At 38.1% G+C, this 17,403-nt stretch overlaps 1 protein-coding gene across 1 annotated transcript in view; it reads left to right on the forward strand.

Moving 5' to 3' along the window:
* Window positions 1-2,005: 2,005 nt before the first annotated feature.
* Window positions 2,006-17,403, forward strand: part of LOC107543977 (antigen WC1.1-like) — a 30,007-nt gene continuing 14,609 nt past the window's right edge. Inside the window, exons 1-4 of the mRNA XM_087813965.1 lie at window positions 2,006-2,072; window positions 6,392-6,706; window positions 13,743-14,051; window positions 14,138-14,455. Of these exons, the coding sequence (XP_087670091.1) occupies window positions 2,006-2,072; window positions 6,392-6,706; window positions 13,743-14,051; window positions 14,138-14,455 (1,009 nt within the window). The remainder of the gene's footprint in view (window positions 2,073-6,391; window positions 6,707-13,742; window positions 14,052-14,137; window positions 14,456-17,403) is intronic.

Genomic DNA, 17,403 nt, shown 5'->3' on the forward strand with positions numbered 1-17,403 from the left:
TTCCTGATTTCAAAGTATATTACAATGGTATAGTAATTAAAACAGTATGGTACTGGCATAAAAATGGACACATAGACCAATGAAACAGAACAGAGAGCCCAGAAATAAACCCTCACAACTAATATTTGACAAGGGAGCCAAGAACATTTAAGGGGGACAGGATAGTCTCTTCCAAAAATGTTGGGAATATTGGATAACCACATGTAGAAAAATACATTTGGACCCCTATTTTAAATAAATTCAAAATGAATTAAAATCTTGAACATAAGACTTGACACCATAAAAGTCCTACAAGAAAATGAAAATGTAGGTGAAAGCTCATTGACATTGATCTTGGTAATAAATGATTTTTAAGGATATGACACCAAAAGCACAAGCAACAAAAGCAAAAAATCAACCAGTGGGATGACATTATGCTAAGTGGGCATTATGCTAAGTGAGATAAGTCAGACAGAGAAAGACAAATACTATATGCTATCACTATGTGAAATTAAAAAAAAAAAAAGAAAGAAAAATCTCAAAACAGAAATTAGAATGGTAGTTACCAGGGAGCCTGGTGGGTGAATTAGGGAGATGTTTAAAGGTACAAACTTGCAATCAGTAGATAAATAAATCCTGGAGATCTAAAGCACAGCATAGTGATTATAGACAATAATAATGTGTTATAAAGTTCAAAGTTGCTAAGAGATTTGATCTTAATTTTTCCCACCACAAAAAAAGAAACAATAATTATGTGACATGATAGAGGTGTTAACTAATGCTATGATAGTAATCATTTTGCAATATATAAATGTATCAATCAACACATTGTACACCTTAAATTTACACAGTGTTAAATGTCAATTATATCTTAATAAAAACATTTTTAAGTGATAACATTAGTACTTGTTTTATTGATACCAATGGTGAGATAGGAAATTTGTGTAAAATTGATTCTATTTTCCAGCATTGTAATGAGAGCCACCTTATTTATTTTTTCAAAGAGGCCTGAAAAAAAATTGTGAAAGTGGACTGGTTCATATGAAAATGAACAGAAGAATGGGAGGCATAGGAACAAAAAGGACCCAGAAGTAGGAGGGCATGCACTTTCTAGCCATTGAAGACTAGATTGTGAGGTGCAGATCGCCATATTGTAAAATGGGGATTAATTTTCTAACTAATTTGTAATCTGTCATCCAACCATGTCCCAGGAAACTATAATTATTCCTAGGTGAAATGTCTGTTCTGATTATGGTAGTCTTGGGGACAAAAAATTATCTGTGATATGAAGAAAGGAAAAGAAAGGCAGACTTTATACTTAATTGCCATCAAAAGCTCTGAATATTTATGAGGCTTTCGCTAACCAACGAAAAGTAAAATGAAAGGAAAGCCCACCCTATGAAGCCAATGTCTGTCTCACTTTTTTTTCCCATTTACCTGAGAATTTTTTTATCTTTCTAATCCTAATTTTCTATTCACCTGACTTTTTGTTCTTACTGTTAGATGCTTCTTCTTTCTTTGCAGCCACAACACGTGATATTGAAGCTCTAGTCTTAATTTAACAAAAATCATTTTTATTTGGCCCATGGGGTGGTAGAACTGCCCCAGAAACAATGCGCCTGACTGATCTCACCAGCTGCGCTGAGCCAGCCATTGAGCCAGGCCTGTGGGGTGGAGAAAAGACAACCGCTTTTTTTTTTTTTTTTTAATATAGGTTTACTGTATCAGCTTTGGGGGCAGAGTAACGCGTGACATCAGAAACCCTTGTATCTCATATAAGGAGATATTTAAGATTCGGCATCTAATTGGTGTGTGAACTTCAGAAAGTTACCTTTTATGTAGTCTCTGATGGCAGGGAAGATGTAAAGCAGGGTTTCTACTGGCTCCCAGAAGATGGCGATGTCAGGGGATGAGACTATATAACCCGCTTCCTGCTGCAGGAGCCCCCATTAAGGACCAGGAGGATCTCTTGTATGGGTTGAAGAAGCTGAGGCTGTTACCTGTAGACATGAGGGTCAAAACGACCATGAATAGACACTGCTTTCTCCAAGCACTTGCTTTTTTCCTCTTCAGTGTTCTAGCAACTGCTCGAGGTAAGCACAGCCTCATTTCTTAAAATTAGCAGCGATACTAGATTAGCTCTAAAAGTCCAGGGGAGATGATCCCTGAGATTGTAAAGACGACGCCTCTCTATTGACCATTTGGTTTTAACCAAAGGTAATCTTCAGTGACAGTGAGTGTTGATTTTTCTCCTGTGGGGACTCTGTTTCCCAAGTTCAGAAGTCATGTTGCAGAAATGTAAACTTTGTTCTTAGATTGATCTGAATCTGTGTTTCAACTCTCTCCACACCTAAAAGCTCGGAAAATGTCTGGTCACTTCCTGTCATGGATTATGGCTGAGGGACTACTCCAGTCTGGGTCCTTCCTGCATTCTATATCATGTCTCTCCTGACCAGTATTTTTGTGTTTCTGCTCTTTTAGTCAATGGATGTGTGTGTGTGTGTGTGTGTGTGTGTGTGTGTGTGTGTGTGTGTGTGTGTGTAAGAGAGAGAGAAGGCGGGAGAGAGAAATGGGTGAAGGGGAGTTTGAAGGGTATGTGAAGGCTAAATATGTGAGCAAAAATATGCCTGCCCAGTGAAAATCAGTGTTTTAGAAAGGAATCCATAGAACTCACACTCTCTAAGCCAGACTGCTGGACTTGGTGGTGGAGGTGGTAGTGTAGTGATGATGCATGTGCCTGTGTATATGATGAGGGCAGGTATGGAAACCTTCCCGCCTATAAAGAAAGCCCTCCCAGTATGAACTATAATTACACCCCCAGATAACGCTGAACCTGCGATGTAAGTCTGACTTTGAGTTTCTGTTTCTTCCCCACAAATCCACAGCTCAGACAATTTTCTGCTTTACTATAGTTTTCCCCCAGCATTGGGCATTTGGCAGAACTTTTCTTCCTGCCTGTGATGTTTTCCCTTCTTACCTCTTGTATTGATGGTCCTCCGACCCCATTGTACAGGAGAGAAAAGTGATGCCGAATGTAGCTGCTCTCAGATGGATTGATATTAGCATTGAAGACAGAAGTGGGATCTAGCTTCACAAACTTCAGGATGTACCTCTTTTCATCAGTTTTTTTCCAGCCCCACTGGGGTACTCAGACCTGTTCTGTGATATCCTATAGAATCTGCCATTTAGAAAGAATCCTGTGCTTATCAATGTCCTATGGTGAATTTTCTCCATTGTAGTTTCCCCAGATCCTTCATGAAATCTGGCCCCCATAAGGCCCCAACTCAAGATATCAGCATGCCAGCTCCTAAAATGAGAATAATCCAGCCACATGCTTAGAGAGCCAGCTCTTCAGGTGTGGGCCTCTGTCTCTGGCTGCTTTAGCAATGCTCCTCACCTTTCTGTTCCTTCCCTAACCCATGTTTCCTCTTTATTTCATGCCCCTCCAGTCAGAAGTCTCTGTCTCTCTTCTTTGGGAAATTCCACTCTTGCCAATAGGAGCAAGAAGTTCTGTTCGTCACTACCTTGTTCTATTTCTTGAAAATTCCAGTTCCTTGGGGTTTGGTGATATGCTAATAAAGGTTGGTTTTGATATCTTTAATATCTTTACTAAGGGCTTATCCAATTATAATCATGAAAATTTACTCTTTAACTCAATTAGTGTATGTTGTCTAAAAGTCTACTTTTTGTGATACTGATATAGCTAAGCCAGTTGACTTATGGTTAGTGTTTACATATATAAGTACATTTTCCATCATTTTACTTTCAACCTGTCTTTGCCCTCCTCATATATAACACTTTGCATACTGTATAGCATTTACTTGAATTTTATTGTTTTTATCTAGATTGGCTTTTACTTGAAGTATCTAATCCATTTGCATTAAATGCAATTACTGATACTGTTAGGTTAGTATCTACCATTGGCTTTTAATTGATCCACCTGCTTTGTATTTCTTTTTCTCTCCTTTTTTGCCTTCTTCATATTAGACACATTTGTTATTATTCCAGATTTTCCTTTTCTCCTTTAATTTTCGGCAGCTTTACTAGGTGTAAGGCTTTTCATATCTTTCTTAGGGTTCTTGAGGCTTCTTAAAATGTGAGTTATATATACCTTTCATACATTTTTTAGATTCTCAATCATTAACTCTTCAAATATTGCTTCTGTAGTGTGCTCTCTCTCTCTCTCTATCTCACTCCATCTATCTGTCCTCTTCCCCTCTCTTTCCCTCCATTCCTCATCCTCAACCTCTATCTCTTCTCTCCTTTCTAAGATTTCTCTAAGTCACTAATTATTTCTTGAGTTCTACCTAAAATTCTTTTAAACTATATTCATTTAATTATTAATTCTAGACATTTTATTTTCAGTTGGAAACCATTACTTTGATTTTTTAAATATGTTTACAATATTTAGTTAATTTTTAAAAATCTTTTCACTTTTTTAATTCTTTCTTCCCTTCTTTTTCCTAACTAGAATTATCATAGTTAAAATCTATATCTGCTAATTTCAACATCTTTATCATGTGTGATTTGCCTTCTCTTTCTTTCATTTTGTTAATTTGTCATGTGATCTCTCTTTATGTAAAAAGTCCCATGCCATGTCAACTTTTACTGAATGTGAGAAATTATAGAAAAAAAATTTAAAAATACTCCAGATATATTGTCTAACATGTGCGAGGATTCATTTTCTGTTCTGCTGGAGGGATACTAATCACCTAAATATCTGAATACAACCTAGAAATGAGCTGGAGCAAGTCTAAGTTGCTGTTTTGTAACACTCAGTCTACCTCTGACTTTTCCCTGTTCCTTTGGCGTGGGCTTTCAGGGATTTCAGTTGAGACCCTAGATGTTTTGGTAGGATAGCACCCAAGAGAATGAGGGAATATCCACTCTTCTTTCCAAGATTTTTGACATAGTTCTTTGGCCTCCGGCCCTTCACAGCTTTTATGCTGGGCAGATATTTGAGGATAAAGCCTGCTGTGTGAAACTGGCCCTCAAGCCTCCAATTTTGTCACTCCAGCACTAGGTAACCCCCTAAATTATTCAGGCTTCTTTGTCCCAACAGGGGTCCTCTGCCTAAGTCCAGGTTCTGTGCTATTAACCCATGAACTGAATTGGGAAATTACCATAGAAAAAAAGAAGCTGAACTAATCTTTGGCTAATTCTGAACTAATCTCCTATCTTTAAAATTTTAGCATAGTTATTAGTGTATGTTGTATCCACAAATATCTAATACCTTTACTTTTTAGATTTCCCAGCTTTTTTAGACCCAGTAGAACCATTGGTCTGCTGTGAACCACTCCATTCTTAATGGAAGCAGAAGTTATAGGTTTTATTCTCTACTTCAACATTTACTTAAAGTAAATTGATAGACATTATTTAAACTCTCTTTATATCACTTTTTCATGTGTAAAACAAAGGGAATAATAATACAGTGGATCTGTCAAAATTATTTGGTCAAGTGCTTTCAGGGCAGGAATAGGTTTATTTCTGCTCTGTGGTAGGATTAGAAATACATGATATTTTCCCCCCAGAGAACAATAACTCCAAATTTTGAATGACAGCAATTCCTCACATGAAGTCCAAATAGAGATTAGATATATTAGGAGAAAAGAAGCAACCTTCTATGATTCCCAGTGGTATCTGACCTATGTTAATTAACATCATCTGACATCATATCATCTCTCATGTGAGGTTCCCCGATCTACTCAAAGAGAAGTATATTTTTTGAAACTGGTATCCAGATCTGGAGTCTAAAGCCTAGAATTGTAAATAAAATATTCAAGTGCAGTATTCTGGGATAAACTACAGCCTGTCTCGTGGTTCATGTTTCAGCTCTGAATACTATACCAAGAAGAACTCTGAACAGGATAGAGTTGATGACTGCTGAGGCCTGTAATGAGCTCTCCGCAGTTCCTTACTCCATTCTCTTTAATCCAATTCTTCTAATTCTCAGGTTAATGGTACAGAAGTGTGTGTGATTTATAGGAAATCTATCTGGCGGCTAGCCCATCATGGTGACTCTGAACTCATTTAAGTGCTCAGGGTAGAGATTCTAACATTTACTGTGTATCTTTCTCAGATGCTATGCAAAACTCTACAAATCAGAAGGTTGACTCTGACAGGACCTATGCAACACTTTCTATCTCAGACTACTCACCAGATTATTTTCTGCTTAATTTTTTCTGGTTTGGTTTTTTGTTTTGTTTCTTATTTTCAACCCTATGACTCTCTGATCGCTGCTGTAGGAAACCAGACCCAGGTGCTGCCACAGTGCAACTCTGTCTCTGAACGAGCTGGCTCTGAAGCCTCAGAGAAGAGCTCTGCCAGCTGCTCATGTAAAGGGTCCCATAGGACCCAGAAAACCCTTCTCTTTCCTTGTGTAAATGCTCCATTGGCTTGACTCTTTCCTCAGACCGTGAACAGCTACGCCTGGTGGATGGGGACCATTCTTGTGCTGGCAGAGTGGAGATCTTTCACCGGGGCTCCTGGGGCACCATCTGTGATGATGTCTGGGGCCTGAATGATGCCCAGGTGGTGTGCAGACAGCTGGGCTGTGGAGAAGCCCTCGATGCCATGGGCTCTTCTCACTTTGGGGAGGGATCAGGCCAGATCTGGCTGGATGACGTGGAATGCACAGGAAAGGAGTCCCACGTGTGGAAGTGCCCTTCCCGTGGCTGGGGAAAGCACGACTGCCGGCACAAGGAGGACGCAGGGGTCATCTGCTCAGGTATGGTTAATACACTGTGCACTGGGTGAATGAATGGGAAGTTCCAAGGAAGTTGGTGTCTGATCACTGGGGAATAGAAGACGGATGGGCTAGAGAGGTCTAAGACATCTACCCATAGTTTCAAATGCAAAAAGCATTTGTGAATAATGGGCTTCATTTACTTTCCTCTTAATTTCTTAATTGTTATTTTTTTCCTTCTCCAGTGGCAAAATAATCTATTCCAGTATCATCCCAATTAAAATCAATCTTTGTAAGTTTTTATAATTTACTTTTGTAAGAATTAAACTTTTGTAAATCACCACACATATTCCCTTTGTATAGTGAGCCTATTAGGGCGGGGAACAAGAATGAAGATGTCTTTTTCTTGGTTGAATTATCTCTGTATATATAATGTGAGGCATTGTTTTGCACCAGGTTAGCAAAATAGAGGCACAGGGGATATCATTAAACAAATCAGAGAGGACGTTATGTATTTGTGCCAAATTGCAAGTCTCCTTTGTAAATTCAGGCATATTTATAGCTCTTTGGCCAGTAGAACCAGAGATCTGTGCATGAAATGTTCTGAGTCCTAGGTTCTCCTTCCATTGTTATATGGAAAGATTCTCTCTTCATTCTTTTCTTTCAAAACATGTGCATAAACTCAAACTTTGGAGGAACGCTGAACCATGCACTGGCAAGTCAGTGGTAAAGGCAGTAAGGTACTAATTTGTGTATTTAATGGAAGAGATTGTATAGTTTATACCTGACAGCTCAGTGAAAAAAGAGAATTGCATTTGGGGTTTGATTTGATAAGGATGGAAATAAGGAACAAACATAATTTTTGAAGAAGGTAGAGGAGGCTTACAGTAGCTTGGGGATGGGAGGAATGGCAATGGGATCTGACAAGGGGCACACACAGGGTTGTCTAAGCAGCATAAAGAGTCCAGGTGTGATGTAAAGAAGGGTATGGGCACCATTACGTGAATTCTGTATGGCTGGTTGTAGGGAAGGAGAAGAATGAGTTGTTAGATTGACTCAAGGCAGAATGGTAGACACAGGATCCACTGATGAAATTTTAATAACTTTCCTAAGGGCCCAGGATTTCTACATAGCAGGACACCAGACAAGGATATAATTTTCATTCTGCCTTAGGCAGGGTTGATGAATATACATACCCCTCTGAAAGGCAGTTTCCTTTCCTTTGTGCTATCCAGGGCTCTCAAAATCTTATCAGGGGGGCTTCAAAACCTACGTTCTCATTCTCATCCTCCACGAGAAATAAATCCCCATGAAGACAAGGACATTGCTTTATTGTGACTTACATTCCCAACACCTACCATAGTTCCTGAAATATGGCAAACTCTAAAAAGGCATTTGTATTTTGATTAAAACAACATGAAATTGACTGTCTCTATTGCTTTCAAATACCTTTTTCCTACCCAAGTATCAGGACTGTGCAGAGTTTAGATGTTACTCATGAAGCTTCCCTTCTCTCCTCTTCTCCATTATTTCCCAATCAAAGGCCCAATTTTTGCCTATTTCTGTGCCTCCAGTGTCCCACTCTTTTTGCCCTGTGCTGCACCCTGACCACCTCTGGCTTTCTAGGTGAGTGCACAGCCCAAGGACACAGGGGAAGTTTGGTCCTAAGGAACATACTTGAATCTTTGTGGATCTCTAAGTGACCAAATACAACCAAAGGAGATATTTCCAACATCTCAGACAACAAGGTGCTCTGTTTCAATCAGAATAGTAGGAACCTGGAGGGACAGATGAGGAGCTGTAGGGTACAGATGCAAGTGAGGCTGATGGTCAAAGGCCTTGAGAGCTGATTTGGATGTAGATGAGTCACAGCAGCAGGCAGAATGAAGAAAGCAATTTTGGCCAGAGATGAAGAAATAAAAATGAGACCTAGATGAAAGATGATAAAAACCAACCTGGTCATCCTTGTTCTCTTTCTTCCCTAGATAAAATCAAGACAAAATAAAGCTACAACAGTGAGAGGAAAGATTTCCTCTGGCCAAAAGAGCCTTAGGCAGAAGCTGAGATGTAGAAAATTGGGGATCTCCCAGGCTCAGGCGCAGGTGCAGAAAGAGTAGTTTCCTGAAGGCCTGACCCCCTGAGATCCCTTCTATGACACAGGTTGATGTCTCTCATAGAAATAGGCTAAATTTAGAAAATGGAGAGAGGACAAGAAGTGAATCACCAAGGAGAGTGAGCCATGACATACACTTAACAGTGGGCCTGATGGAAGATGAGATGAGATGTCTTGCAATAACCTGAGATGTGGAGCTGTCATTGAGAGCATGAAACAGGCACAGAACAAGCCAAGTCTGAAGCCACCAGTATTTCCTAACTCTGTAACCTTGAACAAGTTACTCTTATGATAAAACCTCCCCAGATTCTGTCTTCTCTGGCTTAAAATAAGAACATAGTGCTTGGGGATCCCAGTATTATTTACAGCTTCTAAAGCTTGTTGATCTTTCATTTTAGCCCTGAAAGAGGCCATATTTTATTTGGTGTGTGCCTGGGTGCCTTCCTCCTTTTTAATTGAAATAAAGGTATCTCTGTATCTCTTTGCCATTTCTTCTGTGTAGGCAGATTTTTAGAAAATGTGTCCTAACATTTTTCAGGTCAGGTCAGGAAGACCAATTTCCATTAAAAGGGCAAAAAGCTGGACAGGAGCTCTCAGTATAAAGCTAGCTTCTCCCTGAAATTTTTACTCACTGTTCTCAGATAAGCCAGTGGAGGGTTCAGCGAGGATCTCCATGTCAGTCAGGCTCTTCCTTAGCCCTTGTTTGTACAGAAACTTCATTTACCTTTCAATAAACATATCAATAGCAAGACACAAGTGGGTGTTATCTGTGGTGAGTCCAAATACTATTTTACCTTAGATTATAGTATCTATGGAATTACTGAATTATTAAAACTTTCCTTCTCACTAGCAATACCAGTCTTGCACAGATAATAAAATCTCCTTACCAATCACAGACCAAGGAGAGGATTTGTCACATCACAGAGGTGAACAACTTTAGTCAATATGGAAATGTGGAATCATTTTAGGTGACATGCTGAAAGAAATGTATGTTAGTAGGAGAGCCCAAGAATGAATCTTCTTTACAATCTGCTCTTTCAAAAAATATAGCATATAATTTAGTTTTTCTCTCAGAGCTTTATGACTCACTTCTGATACACACACATACACACACATATACACACACACACACATATATATATAATTACTGTAAAAAATATTTTAGAGATTGATGGCAAGTAGGGATTTGATTTTATTATATTAAAATCTATCCCTAAGTTTTCCAATACTATTTATTGAATAATCTCTCTTCTCTATTTACATTAACTTTTTCAAAGTTTAAATTTCTATCTGTGTGTGTCTTTGAATGTATTAGATATTTATATTCTACTTCATTCCACTTCTAGTCTATTATCGTTACAAAAGCACATAACTCATTTTAATATTTTCTGTATCTTGTCCCCTTATATCAGCATCCTGTTTCATAAATTTTCTTGTAATTTTTATACACATATTATTCTATGTGAATTTTAAAGCCAAATAGAAAATGAAAAAGAATTAATATAATTTGTTTCAGAAGGCTCTATCCTGATGTGTACACGACTTTATTGATTATTCAGCATACATTTGTGTATCTAATGTGTCAGACTAAGTAAAATAGGATATAAGTATTTCTTTTTTAATAAAAATAAAATGTGCTACTTCATTTAGACTTTCTTATGGATCACAAAACAGAATTATGTTTAGTTACATTTTATAAAGCCACTGAAAGAATTAAAATGAAAACTGTTGGTTTTTTTTCTGGAGGGAAAAAAAGGAGTATTTCTTGTTCTTTCTAAACTTGTAATTTCATGGAATCAATACAGAGATTAACAACCTGTTAAGTAAAATTGCTTTTGTTAATGGAGGGAAGAGGGCCTCATCTCTCTTGGTTGCTAGTGGAAGTTGAGTTCTTGCAATATCCCAAGAAAAAGAATTTTCTGAGACTCACATGGCAGAATGAGTAATTTTTATTTGCATAGAATGAAATTCCTGAGTTTCCAAAGTCCCATTCCTCTTGGGGAAGGAATCCAACAAAAGGAAGATAGAAATACAACTGGGACTTCAGTAGAGCTAAAATCAGAGCCAGTGTCCAGAGTTTCCTTTCCATATTGGAGCAATGTCCAATCCAGCAAATTAAGATAGCTTAATTTGTGTTTCCCTGCTGCAGCCCAATAGTCCACTGCATCTAGGGTCTGCAGGGCCACATGGCTACGGAGGAAACATGGGTGGGAGCAAAACAAAAAACCCCACAAACCAAGAGGAACCAAGAGCAACAAGAGCAACAAAAGAGAATTCCTTTGTTTAGGGGATTATATATTCCCAAATTTCACCCACTAGCAGTGGCCATGCTCATTCTAGCCAATGACTTCTGTCCGCAGGCCTGACTGACAGGAAAGTACCTTTCCTATGTCACCTCAACTTTACTGAGCATGTGTCTATCTTCCCTTTGTTGGATTCCTTCCCCCAGTATTTTGCAAGGAATAGGCTGGTGGTTTCCTGGGGACTGCAAAGTTGCAGCTTCCTGGTGAAGCTGCCCGAATGACAGGCTTATAATGTCTGGCCTTCCCTTTGCTCCTTTCCTATTATTAATAACTAGCTAATTACAATGGTATCACTTTGATTGAAACGAGTAGCCTCTGACTAACCTCCCAACCAGATCAGATTAGTGGTACTCACCTGAGCCTCTGGGAAGATGGAAATGGATAAATAATAAAGGACAAGCAGATCGTCTTCTGTGTCACCATTCATTCTTATATAAATGGTCAGGCTAATCCTTCAATTCTTTAATTCCTGTGGTGTCATTTCTGCTCTCTCCTACTCTCTGTAGCAGATTTTTATTGTCTTAGAACCTTAAAACTCTATTGTATGTGCTCCAAAGTTTATATATTTATGCAATCAGAGTTCTTTACTAGAAATAATTTTATCATGTACAATACATAAATAATCATGAGCACCCTCATAATCAGGAACCAGGCAACTATAAAAAATTGTTCTTTATTATTTTTTTCATTGAATTACATTTCATCTGTTCAAAATATGGTCCCCTGAATGACCAAATTATGATCATGAATTTTTTACTTGCTTCCCCTCTTTCAGCTTCATAATTTATCCACTTCCAACTTAGCCTACCACACACACACCCACACACTCCAATTCTACAGCAGTTGTTTTCCTTTTTATATTTTCTTTCTTTTTTGTTGTTGATTTTTTAGAGAGGGAGGGAGAGAGAGAGAAACATCAATGAGAGAGAACCATCTGTTAGCTGCCTCCTGCATGCTCCCTACTGGGAATGGAGCCCACAACCCCAGCATGTCCCCAGACCTGAAATCGAACTGGTAACCTCCTGGCACATGGGGATGATGTTCAGCCAACTGAGCCACACCGGCCAGGGCAATTGCTTTCCTTTTTAATTCTCCTTTCCATCCATTTGTAACTCTTAAGACTGTTTTTGTCTTGTCTCCAGTGGGAGAAATGAGAAAGTATAGCATGGTTAGATGGTAGGTGGGAAGAGCACATGGTGATAAAATGCGTTTAAAACTTTTTCCACAAATAATTTTCCAAATTTCATCCATATGAGGCTTTTGCAATTTGGAAGGCTCCAGTTATAGCTTGTTTGCTCTCGGCTTCCTTCTTCTCTCTGTCTTTTTTTTCAGCATGCTGGCTTCTTATCTCAAGAATCTAAACAGAAGAGGAATACACACTTCATATATAGATAGGATCAAACTACCTCAATTATTGTCACTCCTTGGCAATTGCTAAGATTCCCATGTCTGGGAAGAAAAATCCCAGTATGAAGAGATCAACAAGCTTAGCTATTTTGCATACTTCCCCTGAGAACTCACTCTCTCCCGGGTCCATTGGCAAATCCTAGGGTTCCAAGAGATATGACTAGGTCCGGCCACTCCTTCTCTTATGCTTCTCTGAGATTTCTTCACATCCAAACTCGTCTTTGGGCAACTTCTTTCACAATCAGGTAACCTAAGAAATTTTTAGAATTTTTGACATTAAAATTATGAGAAAAAGAAAATGTGGAATTATAAAAGTGGACTGGTTATATCTATATTTCCTCCCTTGAGCTATAAGTCTGTCCACAGTGGCATGCACTCATGGATCCAACCCTCATGATTTTTCCTATCCTCAGTCACTTGAAGATTGGCTGCTGAGAAAAAGTTGCTCAGAATTCTAGCCCCAGAAATCTCCAGATATCCTTCTAACTTGCCTGCCTGAGAGGCCTCTAATCTGTTGAATCCCATGGCCTTTTTTTATTCTAGGTTAACTCAGTTCTTCATACCTCTGCACCCAAGTTTAAAAGCCCACTACAGTGCAGTTTCCTTGGGCCCTGTATTTGCTAAGCCCCTACATAAGGAATTCATATTTCTTTCTTTTTTTCTTTTTAATTAAATTTATTGGGGTGACATTGGTTAATAAAATTACATAAATTTCAAGTGTACATCATCTGTATATTGCATTGTGTGCCCACAACCCCAAGTCAAATCCTCCATCACCATATATTTGACCCCCCCTTACCCTTTACTACCCACCCCCTTTCCATCTGGTAACCACCATATTGTTGTCTGTGTCTATGACTTTTTGGTTGTTTGTTTTTCTTGTTTGTTCATCTGTTGCTTTCAGATTTATATCCCACATATGAGTAAAATCAGACTTTTTCTGTCTGACTTATTTTGCTTAGCATGATATTCTCAAGATCCATCCATGTTATTTCAAATGGCAGTATTTCATCTTTCTTTATGGCTGAGTAGTAGTCCATTATCTTGGGATTCAGCTATTCCAACCTGACCCTGCAAATCCTTCTGGATTTCTCTTTAGAGACTTGTTCATTAAAATGCAATTCTGACACTAATTGTCAAAATCCCTTTCCATGCTACACCCCAGAAAAAAACTTTCACACCATTGCCTGTGACATGTTTCCAATTGCCAAACCAGGATCATGAGCACTCACTGGGCTTGTTTGTTTTCTTTTAGGATTTGTGCGTCTGTTTGGAGGGGGTGGACCCTGCTCAGGGAGAGTAGAAGTGCATTCTGGAAGAGACTGGATTCCAGTGTCTGATGCGAACTTTACATTCCTCAATGCCCAGGTCATCTGTGCAGATCTGGGGTGTGGCAAAGCTGTGTCTGTTTTGGGAAATGTGCCTATCAGAGAATCAGATGGGCAGGTCTGGGCTGAAGAGTTCTGGTGTGAGGGGCAAGAGCCTGAGTTCAGGACCTGCCCCAGGGTGCCTTGTCCAGGAGGCACTTGCCAGCACAGTGGGACTGTTCAAGTTATCTGTTCAGGTGAGATTCAGAGTAGGACTTCCTCCCCTTTTCTGTTGGGTAAGAAAAACATGACATTTTGCTTAAATACTGTCTTCTCCTACCAGCATACACACAAGTGCAGCTCATAAAAAAGGGCACTTCTCAGTGTGAGGGACAAGTGGAAATTAATATTTCTGGAAAATGGAGAACGCTCTGTGCCTCCCACTGGAATATGGCCAATGCCAATGTTGTCTGTCGTCAGCTTGGCTGTGGAGTTGCCGTCTCGACCCCAAAAGGAGCATATTTTGTGGAAAGGGATGATCAGCTCTGGAAAGCCCAATTTCACTGCTCAGGGGCTGAGTCCTTCTTGTGGAATTGCCCTATGACTGCCTTGGGCATGCCTGAGTGTATCCATGGAAACACAGCCTCTGTGATCTGCTCAGGTAAGAGAGGGGAAAGGGCTAACTGGTACTAAGGATACTTCTTGAGTGACATGTCTCTAAGAGCAGAAAGTGTGAAAAAACAGTCTTCAAAATAAGGTATTTCATAGTGAAATATGGTTCTTCACATTGTTTATTCATTTTTCAGGTCAAGCAAGAAATGTTCAGAGGAATAACATTTTTTAAATAATCATTATCATTTAAGTACAATCATAGAGAACGTATAAGCAACAAGTGTATATCTCAGTCATTTACCCCAACCCAGATTAATAAAGAGAACATTAAGAGCACCCAGGAAGTCACCTTCCCATCCCACTAACCCCTATGTCTTCCATCCTTTCTAAAGAAGGCCTCTTTTCTAACTTCTAGTACCACAGAAATTTTTGTCACTTTTTGAAATTTAGATAAAATCATGCAATATGTTTTCTTTTGTGTCTAACTTTTTTGACTCAACGTTATGTTTCTAATTCATGTTGTTGTTTAAGCAGAACTTTATTCATTTTTATTGTTGTACAGTATTCCATTGAGTGATAACATGACCATGTATTGATGCAGTCAACCAATGGTAGATCTGAGTTGTTTCCAATTCTTGACTATTACAGGTATATGCTGCAAATTACCATGACAATGACTTCCGGTGCAGATATGTATATATCTGTATGTAGATATGTGTTTATTTTGTGTATTTAATTCTTGGTCTTTTATTTTTACCCTTCTAATGATATGGTATTCTTTGTTGAGCCAAGTTTTTAATTTTAATCAAGTATAACTTATCAACTTTTCCCTATACATTTAAGGCTTCTTATACCCTTTTAAAAAGAACTTTGTCTATCTAAAAATCATAAAAATATTCTCCAGAGTATCCTATAAATGCTTAATTATTTTTCATTTTTTTAATATTTTATTGAATTTCTAGGGGTTACATTAATTAATAAAATTATATAGGTTTCAAGTGTACAATTCTATAATTCATCATCTGTATATTGTATTGTGTTCACCTCTCAAAGTCTAGTCCCCTTCCACCAACATTTATCCACCCCTTACCTTGTTTTACCTGCCCCCACCACCCCCCTTTCATTCTGATAAGCACCATACTTACATCTGTTTATCTGGGTGGGGGGGGGAGTTGCTTAATTCTTTTACCTATTTCACTCAGCACCCCAACCCCCCACCCCGACAGCTGTCAATCTGTTCTCTGTATCTATGAGTCTGTTTCTATTTTGTTTGGGTTTTTTTGTTCATTAGATTCCATGTATAAGTGAAATCGTATGGTATTTGTCTTTTGCTGACTGCCTTATTTCACTAAGCATAATGCCTTCTAGATCCATCCATGCTGTCACAAAAGGTAAGATTTCCTTCTTTTTTTGACTGAGTAGTATTCCATTGTGTAAATGTACCACAGCTTTTTTATTGGCTCATCTACTGATAGGCACTTGGGCTGCTTCCAAATCTTGGCTATCATAAATAGAGATACAATGAACATAAAGGTGCATATATTCTTTTGAATCAGTGTTTAGGGTGTCATTCGATATATTCCCAGAAGTGGAATCACTGGGTCATAATGCAGTTCCATGTCTAATTTTTTGAGGAAACTCTATACTGTTTTCCACAGCAGCTGCACCAATCTGCATTCCCATCAGCAGTACATGAGGGTGCCCATTTCTCCACATCCTTGTCAACACGTTTTTTTGTTGACTTATTAATGACAGCTGTTCTGAAGGAGTGAAGTGATATCTCATTGTGGTTTTAATTTTTATTTCTCTGGTTATTGGTAATGTTGAGCATCTTTTCATGTTTTTATTGGCCATCTGTGTGTCCTCTTTGGAGAAGTGTCTACTCAGGTCCTTTGACCATTTTTAATGGGAATGTTTGTTTTTTTGGTGTTGAGTTGTTTGAATTCTTTATAAATTTAATCAGATGTATCATTGGCAAATATGTTCTCTTATTCAGTGGATTGCCTTTTCATTTTGTTGGTTTTCTTTGCTGTGCAAAAACTTTTTAGTTTGATGTAGTCCCATTTGTTTATTTTTGTTGTTGCTCTTTCCCTTGTCCAAGGAGATATATCAGAAAAATATATTGCCATGAGAAATGTCCGAGATTTTACCTCTCATGTTTTCTTCAGAAGTTTTATTGTTTTGAGTCTTATATTTAAGCCTTTAACCCATTTAAATAAATCTATGACTTTAAGGTCAATTAATATTTGAAAAAGGTGGCAAGAAAACACAATGGTGTAAAGATAGTCTATTCAATAAATGGTGTTGGGAAAATTGGACAGATACATGCAAAAAAAAATGAAACTAGACCAGCTGTTTACACCATACACATGAATAAACTCAAAATAGATTAAAGGCTTAAATGTTAGATTCAAAACCATTAAAATCCTAGAAGAAACTAAATGGACATGACAATTGAATGCAGCACATTACTCTAAATCTTTTTTCTTTTCTTTTCTTTTTTTCTTTTTTTTTTTCTGTGAACAACATACTTGGATAACTCAGTATAATCTGAATACAGTTTATGGACTAAATAATAATATTGTAACAATGTTAATTTCTGAAACTTGATCATTGTACTGTGGTTATGTAAGGGGATTCCTTGAAGTATTTAGGGATTAAAGAGATATCATATCTGCAAACTACCAATTTTAACTACTGATTCAGAAATGTTTTGCATATTCAGGGAGAATTGGGACAGGAGAAAGAGAGAGATTATAGCAAAGTACTGTATTGGTAAACTGTGGGTAAAGGTTATCTGGGAATTTTTATACTATTCTTGCAACTTTTCTGTAAGTCTAAAATTAATAAAAATAAGAATATTGAAAAATAATAGGTGAAAACAATTCAGAAAGAATTCATTCCTAGGACACCTTCACTAAAAGAAATACCTATAACATCTAAAACACAAAATGCTCAAGAGAAAACCTAGTGAAAGATGTGCAAAAGCTCTAAGAG

The sequence above is a fragment of the Miniopterus natalensis genome, chromosome 2, assembly GCF_054644295.1.
Source record: "Miniopterus natalensis isolate mMinNat1 chromosome 2, mMinNat1.hap1, whole genome shotgun sequence".
NCBI classification, from domain to species: domain Eukaryota; kingdom Metazoa; phylum Chordata; class Mammalia; order Chiroptera; family Miniopteridae; genus Miniopterus; species Miniopterus natalensis.